Raw genomic sequence first — 11,326 nt, 5'->3', positions numbered from 1 at the left:
AAGAAAGTAGGTGAGGATGAAGAGGAGAAGGGAGGAGGAAGTGAAGAAGGTGGTTAAGGAATGGAGGAAGAAGAGGACAGGGGGAGGGAGGAAGAGAATGTGAGTGAGGAATGATGGAAGAAGAGGAGGAAAAAGGTGGAGGGAGGGAAGGGAAGAAAATGGGTGAGGAATGAGAAGAATAGAGGGAGGAGGAGGAGGAGAGGGGGATGGGAGGAAGGGAAGAAGGTGAGTGAGGATTAAAAAGAGAGGAGGAAGAAGAGAAGGAGAAGAGAGGCAGGGGAGGACAAAGAATTAATAAAGAGGTACATGGGATGGAGATGAGAAATTTAAAATAGAGAGAAAAGAGAGAGAGAGAGAGAGAGAGAGAGAGAGAGAGAGAGAGAGAGAGAGAGAGAGAGAGAGAGAGAAAGAGAGAGGAAAAAACAATCATTAAGTCTTCTAAATACAAAACAAAATAAACTCACAAACTTAATTTTACTCAGACTTTTTAAAAATTTATGAAAAGAAGTAGTTTTTTATGCGTATATTATTTAGTCAGTCTATCAGCTCATCTATCTGACTGTATCTATCTTTATCTATCTACAGGGAGGTGGCTGTCAAGTGGTAAACTACTGGATTGTCCACTGAAAAGATGTCAAATAGATAGAGGCTAGGGCAAGGAACTGAAATTAACCACAGCCTTTCTATCTATCTATCTATCTATCTATTTATCTATCCATCCATCTATCTATCTATCTATCTATCTATCATCAAGCAAGCAACCTGTCTGATTATTTGGTTAAGAATCTGAAAGTGCATCGAGGTACCATACAATTATCAATCTACCTTTTAATTAACGCTACTTACATTCTCTCTCTCTCTCTTTCTCTCTCTCTCTCTCAGGTCGTAACCCACCAGTAAAACTCAATTGGCCGGTGATCGCATCCATTGCCCTTCCACACTTCCAACCTCACCTACATCCACCCTACCACCACATCCACGCTCACACCTCCACCCACACTTGTATCCACACCTCACACACACTCCTAAATACATCCACATCCACACTCACATTCGCACCCAAGCATACATCCACACTCTCCTACCTAAACATACACTCATCCACACCCAAACCCACGTGCCCACACACACACACATCCATTTACACACACACACACACACACACACACACACACACACACACTACAATTTAATTCTATCTACACTCACACATGACTCTCTTATGCCTACACACCCAACTACTACTACTATTACACACACACACACACACACACACACACACACACACACACCTGACCTTTACAAACACCCACACAGGACAAACACATTTAAATAACAGCTCTGTCAAATGCATACCACACCCACACACGGTCACACCTACATAAAAAAAACTCCCATCCTATCTACATACAAACATACCACATCTCCACTACACCCAGGCTTGTACTAACACCCACACACAATACCCACCTCTCTGTCTGTCTGTCTCTCTCTCTCTCACACACACAAACACACCCACACACACACACACTTCACACTACCCACACAGAAAATCACCTTCTCCCTACCTCCCCCCCCTCACACACACACACACACACACACACACACACTTCACACTACCCACACAGAAAATCACCTTCTCCCTCCCTCCTCTCCTTTCTCTCTCTCTCTCTCTTTCTCTCTCTCTCTCTCTCTCTCACCTGTGGTCGTGTGCCCGCGTGTGCGCCGCCTGCCACAGGAGGGTGATGGGCGGGTCCCCGTGGGCGTAGCAGGCGAGGGTGGCCCGGGAACCACGACGAACAGACACCTGGCGCTCTAGGCTTTGGTCGAACCGCGGAGGGGCTAAGAGGAGGAGGAGGAGGAGGAGGATGGGAGGCAGAGGAGTAGAGATGGGGAGGGGAGAAAGGGGCGAAAAGGGGAGGGGAGAGAAAGGGGGGAGAGAGTTGATGAAAGGAAGAAGAGTGGGAGGGAAAGTGGAGGGGAAATGGAGAGAGGAAATAAAAGGGGAGGGGAAAACGGAAGAGGAGAAAGTATTAGAGGAAAGAGGGAAGAATGGAGAATTGGAGAGAAGAGGAAGGGGGATTGAAAGGAAGAGAAGAGAATGGCAGGGAAGAAAGTAGGAGAGAATATCGAGACAGGGTGAGGACAGGCAGGAAGGGAGGATAGAGAGAGAAGGGGGGAGAGATGAAGGAAGAGGAGAGAAAATGGGAAGACAGGAATGGGAAGCAGACAGCATGAAAAGATGAGGGAAGAGAGAGAGTTGGGAGAAAGGGCAGACAGTGGGAGAGGGGAGAGAAAAGGGGAGAGAAATGAGGAAGAGGTTGGAAACAGGAGAAGGGAGAGAAAGGGAGGGAGAGAGAGAGAATGCGGAGAGGGCAGAGAAAAATTGATACGGGGAAAGAACGACAGAGGAAAGAAATGGGAAGGAGGTAAAGAGGAGAGGGTAGAGAGAGAGGAGAGAGAACGGATGAAAAAGGAGGGAAGGATGGAAAAAGAAAAAAAAAAAAAACACCATCAGTCACATCACAAACATCATCATCATCATCAAAAACACCCAATACCCAAACAGCCAATCAATACCAGGTAACTATCGGGTATTTGGCGGTAACTAATGATGGTAACCTGGGCCTTAATCACCTCCGGGCGATTCATTAGAGCAATTACCGAACGTGTTACTGATGGCCGCGGATGGGGGTGTTATTGATGTGGGTGCGACTGTTAGTGTGGTGTTATTACCCATCCTATATCAGGCGCTATTTCTGTTCTGTGCGCGGGATGTAAGGGATGATGGTGGTTAATATTAGTCTACCTCTACTGTCACTACCACCATAATCTACTACTACAACTATCGGTAGTATTTATGACTTTATGAATCAAGATATTTAAAAAACTCATGGTGAACAGGGAGGAATTATGAAAGAAATTACTATGCATGTCTGAAGAAGAATATGGATGGCGTGAGGAGCTGACGACCTGAGCATGTGCAAGGGATGTGGATGTGTTTGTGAGTGGATCAGTGTTTATGTGTCAGAGAGTCAAAGGAATGTGATGTCTGGTGAATAGGAAGAGGTTGTGAGGGTATGGGGAGGTTATGGGCGAGGTTATGGGGAGGTTATGGGGGAGGGCAAAACATGAGTAGTGGAATATGGGGCGAAGGTGAAGTGAGAGAAATGAAAAACTTTAAATCTGATGCTTGTAGGTGATTTTGTGTTGCTTATTAACTGGGAATTAGATCTTTGGAGAGTGATGGTGTGTGTGTGTGTGTGTGTGTGTGTGTGTGTGTGTGTGTGTGTGTGTGTGTGTGTGTGTGTGTAAAAACCCCCACACCACAATAACCTCGCCTCTCCCCTAGACCTCTCCTTACCATTGACGGTGAGTGTGATGAGGGCAGACAGACCCCCTCCCACCCCGTTGCTCGCTTCACACAGGTATTTCCCCTCGTCCTCCGCCCTCGCTCCCGCCACTAGCAGGCTCCCGTTGCCCGCCACGCCCACGCCCACGCCCATGCCCATCCCCAATCCGTGCCCACTGCCGAGGATGGGTGTGTACTGGCCGGGTTGGTCCTCTGCAAAAAGGGGGAAATATTTAGTGATAGTTTTTCTTACTTTTCCTGCCGGGTTAAGGACGGACAATTCCAATTCACGTTTCCTTCTTACTGTGATCTTTCTTATTCTTCCTGTCAGGTTCAGCTCGAGAGATATATAAATCAGGGAGTCCCTTTCCTCTCTTATTTTTCTTCAACTAGTACCCAGCATAATATCACTAGCTAACCTTCCCCGCCCCTTGTAAGGCAGAGCAGGTATGCCATTTTTCTTCCGTTACAAAATCCAGGCAATACAGTGAGGTCTAAAACAATTCCCTCAAACTTCCTCATACTGGCAATACAGATCACCACGTACTTGAAGCCTCTACGCACAAAACGAAGCAAAATGTAGCAGTAGGTTTATTTGCCGCACTTCTACACATGAAAGATGAAAAATACCTCAACAGTTTCATATTTGGCGCCTCCATAGACAAGTAATACGTTGAATGATCTGGTAATGACGGTAAACAGGAACCTGACCTTACAGCTTGACCCCTGACCTACTCGGCTGTAAATTAACCCAGGTCATTTGGAGATAATTGGCAACCAGTTCATCATGTCTAGGGCAAATCCGGCTGCTGCATAGGAGTGGTAATTTGGGGGGAGTAATGGAGGAGTAGGAAGGCATGGAGAGAAATGAAGGAAAAGGAAAGCGGATGGAGGGAAGGGAAGGAGGATGGAGAGATGAGAAGGAGGATGGAGGGAAGGGAAGAAGAGGGAGGGATGGGAAGGAGGATGCGGGGAAAGGAAGAAGATGGAGGGATGGGAACTGGATGGAGAAGAAGTAAAGGATGCGGAAGGAATGGAGGAAGGGAGGGAAGGATGAGATGAAGAGGGGAAGGAGGATGGGGAGGAGGTACGGGATAGGGAGGGAATAGGGGAGGGTACGGAGGGATGAGATGAAGGGAAAAGGGGACATGGTGAAGGAGATGGTTGGGAACAGAGAAGGGGATATACGAGAGAAGAAGAGTGAAGAGAAAATGGGGAGGGGGGGAGAGGAAGGAATGGAGAGAGGGGGACAGAAGGGAGGGAAAACGATGAAAAAGGAAGATGGAAAACACAGGAGTATGAATGGAGGACTAGGGAATGGAGGAGGGGATGGACAGAAGGAAAGAGGGAGGGGAGAGGGGAGAAGGGAAAGCAGATATGGAGGGGATGGGCAGAGGGGACGGACGAAGAAAGGGGAAGGGGACAGGAGAGGGAAGGACGGACACAAAGGGTGGTAAAGGAAAATCCAGTACCTCCCAAACGCTCATTTTTCCAGCCCCTCATAAACGTCAATTTGGGTCCAGTCAGTGATCTTGAATGAGGTTGGCAGCAGACATAGGGACAGACGTAAGGCAGACACACAGCAGACAGGAAGATATATAAGGCAGAGACAGAGGAGACACAGGGAGAGAAGGACAGGCAGACGGCAGACCAATCACACACACAAAGCAGACATATGATAGATTTACGATAGATACAGAACAAAGAACAGAAATACATGTACGGCAGACAAAAGGGCATATACAAAAGCAGACACACGATAGATGCAACGGCAGACGTAAAAACAACAGATACAAGAATACATAATGGAAATATACAACAGACAAAAAAAAAAAAATACAAGCCGCAAGATAGACAAAAAACATGACATACAGGAACAATAAACATACTAGATATCATTCTCTCTCTGTCTATCTCTCCCTCTCTCTCTCTCTCTCTCTCTCAGCTGTATGAAAGGGCGCCAACCATATGCTTTTATTCCAGCACTTGGCTCATGTAGGTAAGTTTTGCTATGACGGTCCAACTTCTCTTTTACGTCTTCCTAAACACTGCTCTCTCTCTGTCCATATTTGCTCTGTCTTTCTCGTGCACCCATCACACGTATAAATTCTGTTTGCTTTGTAGATTTAACCTTCCATTATTTTATCCCCGTCCTCCTTTCATCCACTGTGGGGGTTACGTATATATTCATGGCATGGTTTGCTTTCTGTGTATATTCAGTTTTTTTTTTTATCTTGTCATTTCTCTCTCTCTCTCTCTCTCCACCATTCTCTCCTCCACCCATCTCCGTTATCATATTCATGCTTATCTCACATTCATATTCTCTCTCTGCCTTGCCTATTCTCTCTCTCTCTCTCTCTCTCCTTTCTGCTGCTGTTTATTCTGCATCTTCCCTACCTCTTTTACCTCCCAACCTCCCTACACCTCCTCCCTGCCTCCTTTCACTTCCTCCTTACCTCCCTCATTTCCCTCCCTCTTTTGCCTCCCTACCTCTTTCTTTTCCTCCCTTCCTCCTTTCCCTCCCTCTTTTGCCTCCCTACCTCTTTCTTTTCCTCCCTTCCTCCTTTCCCTCCCTCTATTGCCTCCCTACCTACTTCCTTTTCCTCCCTCTTTCGCCTCCCGACCTTCTTTCCCTCCCCCTTTTGCCTCCCTACCTCCTTCTTTTCCTCCCTACTTCCTCCCTGTGCCTCCCTACCCACCTCTTGTCCTCCTCCACGACACGGTAGGGGTGGGGAAGCCTTGTGCGTGGCAGGGTATGGCCACTGTGGAGCCGAGGGTCACGGAAGAGTCACGGGGCGCCTCTACCCACGACGGCGGCACTGCAGGGGGCACGGCAGGGTGAGCAGGGGAGCGGGACAGGGTGAATAGTGGTGAATAATGGTGTATAAAAGTGAATAATGGTGAATAGTGGTGAATAATGGTGTATAAGAGTGAATAATGATGAATAATCGTGTATAAAACTGAATAATGGTGTACAAAAGTGAATAATGGTAAATAATGGTGAACAAAAATGAATAATGGAGTATAAAAGTGAATAATAGTGAACAATGGTGAATAATGGTGTATAAAAGTGAATAATGGTGTATAAAAATGAATAATGGTGTATAAAAGTGAATAATGGTGAATAAAAGTGAATAATGGTGAATAAAAGTGAATAAAAGTGAATAACGGTGTATAAAAGTGAATAACGGTGTATAAAAGTGAATAATGGTGTATAAAAGTGAATAATGGTGTATAACAGTGAATAACGGTGTATAAAAGTGAATAACGGTGTATAAAAGTGAATAATGGTGTATAAAAGTGAATAACGGTGTATAAAAGTGAATAATGGTGTATAAAAGTGAATAATGGTGTATAAAAGTGAATAACGGTGTATAAAAGTGAATAACGGTGTATAAAAGTGAATAATGGTGTATAAAAGTGAATAACGGTGTATAAAAGTGAATAACGGTGTAAAAAAGTGAATAATGGTGTATAAAAGTGAATAACGGTGTAAAAAAGTGAATAATGGTGTATAAAAGTGAATAATGGTGAAACGTAAAGTTATGAGCGAAGGAAGTGAAGAGTGAATAATGGTGAAAATTGGGGCTGTGAGCAGGGGAAGAGAAGACTGAATAATAATGCATAATAGTACAAATTAAGAAGGTTATAGAGTGACAATGAAGAATGAGGTGACTACTTGAGGAGATTGTAAACTAAGAGTGAGGAGCAGGGTGAGTAGTGTGAGTAAGCATGAAAAGAGAGTGAGAAGCAGGGTGAGTAGTGTGAGTAAGGATGAAAGAGTGAGGAGCAGGGTGAGTAGTGTGAGTAAGAATGAAAGAGTGAGGAGCAGGGTGAGCAGTGTGAGTAAGAATGAAAGAGTGAGGAGCAGGGTGAGTAGTGTGAGTAAGTATGAAAAAAGAGTGGGAAGCAGGATGAGTAGTGTGAGTAAGGATGGAAAGAGAGTGAGGAGCAGGGTGAGTAGTGTGAGTAAGCATGAAAAGAGAGTGAGGAGCAGGGTGAGTAGTGTGAGTAAGGATGGAAAGAAAGTGAGGAGCAGGGTGAGTAGTGTGAGTAAGGATGGAAAGAGAGTGAGGAGCAGGGTGAGTGGAGTGAGTATGAAAAGACGTTATGACCGTGAATAAGTAAATGAAGGAGAATGACTGAGTACAGAGAGAGAGAGAGAGAGAGAGAGAGAGAGAGAGAGAGAGAGAGAGAGAGAGAGACTTTAGGGTGACCTCAGGATAGAGTGGAGTGAGTAAGGGTGAGTGCAGTGTGTATAATGAGCAAGAGTGAAGAACAGAGTGATTAGTGTGACACGCCTAGGTGACTGCAGGATGAGTAGCCTAAGAAAGCAGGGTGAGCAGAGTGAGTGAGTGAACAGTAGGGTGACAATGATGAATAAGTGTGACAAGTAGGGTGACTGTAGCGAATAAATGGTCCAAAAAGCTACGGTGAGTCACTAGGTAGGTAGGTAAGTAAGTAGGTAGGTGGGTAAGCAGGTAGGTAAGTAGGGTGAGTAAGGGTGATGAGGGGGTAGTTAAATATGAATAGCCTAGGAAGTGTGTCAGCAGGGTGAAGTATGAACTGAATGAGCAAGTGTTTAGAAAAGGGTGAAGTGTGAATGGATGCAAAAACGAAGTGGAGACGAGAAAGATGAAATTAATGTGTGAAAATGAAAATGAATGAGTAAAGAAAAAGATATAGGAAGAGGAAAGAAAGTGAGAAAGCAGAGTATGTGAGTGAACGAGAGAAAATGGGAATGGAAAAAGAAAATGGAGTGAGAAAACTGAAATTTGTGAAAATTAAAAAAAAAATAAAAAAGAATGAGCAAATGAGGGAAGAATGAGGATGTGGAAGAAGGAAAGGATGAAACATGATGGCATACAAAAGGGAAAGTAGAGACAGACAGATAGATACATACATACATAGATAGACAGGTACAGAGAGAGAGAGAGAGAGAGAGAGACAGAGAGAGAGAGACTGTGCAAGCGTGTGAGAGAAAGTCTTAATTCTAAACAAAACTCTCACACAGCCATCACCTACAACCCGGACATATCACCAAAAACAAGAGAGAAAAATTCCTGTACAATATTAATTTCAACCTAAGAATATCAACTATTCTAACATGTTGAAATAGAACTCTTTAATTAACTCAGCTGGATAGAAATTACACCATACCTGGGAAAAAAAAATACTGCAATTATTACATATACGAAAACCTTCCTGCGTTTCATAATTCTCTGACTCTTTCACTGCTCTAAAGTTATGTATTCAGTTTAACACCAACTTTATTCCACTGGGAGATAACCTGGGAGACGAAAGGATCAGGGATTGACTGGATGATCTCTTTTGATGGCATGGATGGGATTGGATTCTTTGAGCCACTGTTACGGGAGTTTATTTGAGAGACATAACTGTGAAAGGGTCAATAAGGAATAACTCTACCCATAAACCTTCCAGCTAATTCCTACAGCTGAAGTGTGGTTAATCTGTCTTATACATATAATAAAAATAATAGTAATAATAACAGTAGCAGTAATAATAATGATAATAACAATAATAGTACCTAACTGTTAACTATTTCCTTTGAGTCTCTTTCTTTCAAATATAACAGTTGTATATAATCATAGTACTGGATAATAGTGATATAAGATTATAGTAATAGTACTAAATAATACAGGAATTATAACACCATCTAATATACCAAAAAAAGCCTAATACATGGTAAGAAAAAACCTTATTATATATATTAGTAAAAAATATACAGCAGTCACAGAATTAAAAACGTGATATGGCTGGAGGTTAAAAGTGGCCTGAAATGGAGAAAAATACTCTCATCATCAGAATCTGTTGCATTAAATATTTTCCATGGTGATTTTTTTTTAATGCAAATTCAACAGGGAAAAAAATATATATGATTTTCACAGTACTAGGCCAACTACTGGTGACAAAAAGTGTGAGTTTCTGTTATTCAGTTATAGTAAAAGATTCAATGAAAAGGTGTAATTATATAGAATGTTATTATTTGCTTCAGTTATTACTTATTGAAAACTTGTCTGAAAAAATGCAATAAATAGAAAGATAAATGGGCTACTGTTTTGTGAGCTTCAGTTATTATTTACACTTAAAGCTTGTCTGAAAAATGCAAACCATATAGAGATAAATAAGTTACTATTCTGTGGGCTTCAGTTATTTACAGGAAAAACTTGCCTGAAAAAATAAATAGATAAAAGTCAGTTATTATTTGCAAGCTTCAGTTACCAGTGAGAGAAGATGCAAAGTAGAGATAAATGTGAGTTATTATCTGCAGGCTTCACTTATCATTTAGTCAAGAGAAAATGCAGTAAATGGATGAAAATGCAAGTTCAGAATAAATGTGAGCAAAAGAAGGCGTTGCTTAGAGACATTCAATATTGCTACTTTGGTTGCCATGGTTGCTTAGAGAGACAAAGTAAGGGTATTTAAAAGAGGACTAGAGGGGTGTGTCGTTGTGGACTTAGAAGATCCCCAAACGCCTCTTCCTCAGCGATTTAGTCTGTATGGTTGATATTCGTATTTTCCTGTATGTCGGTTTTATTTCATACAAGCGAATACTAAAACTCTTTCAGTACGACAGAGAGAGAGAGAGAGAGAGAGAGAGAGAGAGAGAGAGAGAGAGAGAGAGAGAGAGAGAGAAGAGAGAGAGGTGGCTGTGTGAGCTGTGAAAATCCAAAGACCACTCGTACTGAAAGGGAGTTAACATACCATATACAGAGAAAAACGCCTGTCACGAAGAAGTGCCAGTGAACCCCCTAAAGCCCAAGAAAACAGAACCCCGGGAGAACTGAGCAGCACGATACGAGGACACAGAACCAGGGGCTTAAATGTACAGGGTGAGTTTGTTGACGGCACGAGCGACACGAGCGAGAGAGGGTGAGGCAGGCTGGGCACACTACTGCACTGTATCAGGGAGGGAGGAGGAGCACATCCCTGAGGGGCCTGAGTGAGATGTGCTGGGTGAGGGGGGGTGCAGGAACGTGAGAGAGAGGTGGGATGTGTGAACGGGAGGTGTAGGGGCGTGGGGGAGGGGTGGACTGGGTGAGGGGAGGTGCAGGGGCGTGGGGGTGAGATGTGCTGGGTGATGAGGAGGAGCAGGGTGTAAAAGAGAAGTGGTGGGTGGGAGAAGAGGGGTGAGAAGGTGTTTGGACCAGGGAGATGTGGTGGTGAAGGTGTGGTGTAGAGAGGATGCGACGACTGTGAGGGACGTAGGGCTGTAAGAAGTGGCAGTGGTTGGGAAGGAGTGGTTCAGAGGAGGGGAAGAGGTGGTAAATTGGTAGGGAAGGGAAGGAAGGGGTTCAGGTAGGGAGAGAGGTGGTATGAAGGGATGAGTGTGAGAGAGGGAGAGGATGTTTGAAAATGAGCGAGTGGGAAGGACCTGGAGCATGGGAAGAGGTGGCAAAGGTGGGGGGTGGGATAAGGTGGTAAAGAGAGGGGAAGAGACGATGGGGGAAGTGGGGGAGGAAGAGGGGGGAGGTGACATTGTGAGGCGACATGGGGGATGAGTGTGAAAGGAAGGAAGCAGGATGAGGATGGATAAAAGATAAATGAAAGGTTAAACGAGCCTGAAATTCCACGGGCTAATTAAGTTTTGGACACGAATGCTCGACCCTGTGACGGTACGAGTTCGCTTACCATTAAAAGATACGTCCAGTTCTTTTCCTTTTGGGCGTTTTATGAGTCGTGTTTAACAGTTATTCGTTGGGCAGCACGTACCGCAGCAGGGAGTATTGCGGCAAAGTAATGGGGTGGAAGGTGGGGAGTGAGGCTTGTGGGTGTGGATGGTGTGGGGGATGGAAATGGTAGAGAGGACTGAGATGGGGTGGAAACAGGAAGATGGAGTGGGGCTGGGTGTACGATGACATTATGGGGAGGGAGGGTCGTGTGTGTGGATGGTATGGGGGATAGGAATGGTGGAGTGGAAGGGATGGAGTGGATGCAGGAAGATGGAGTGGA

The 11,326-nt window shown here is 44.3% G+C and overlaps 1 protein-coding gene across 1 annotated transcript in view; it reads right to left on the bottom strand.

Moving 5' to 3' along the window:
• Positions 1–11,326, bottom strand: part of LOC145417807 (cell adhesion molecule Dscam2-like) — a 252,292-nt gene that overhangs the window by 23,118 nt on the left and 217,848 nt on the right. The window contains exons 15-17 of the mRNA XM_080286430.1: positions 6,052–6,171; positions 3,365–3,565; positions 1,701–1,842 (exon numbers count right to left, since the gene is read on the bottom strand). Coding sequence (XP_080142556.1) covers positions 1,701–1,842; positions 3,365–3,565; positions 6,052–6,171 — 463 coding nt within the window. The remainder of the gene's footprint in view (positions 1–1,700; positions 1,843–3,364; positions 3,566–6,051; positions 6,172–11,326) is intronic.

The sequence above is a fragment of the Coenobita brevimanus genome, chromosome 14, assembly GCF_032717465.1.
Source record: "Coenobita brevimanus isolate Jiangsu-jjx chromosome 14, ASM3271746v2, whole genome shotgun sequence".
Taxonomy (NCBI): domain Eukaryota; kingdom Metazoa; phylum Arthropoda; class Malacostraca; order Decapoda; family Coenobitidae; genus Coenobita; species Coenobita brevimanus.
The sequence above is the reverse complement of the archived record's forward strand: the minus strand, read 5'-3'. Positions and strand labels throughout refer to the sequence as shown.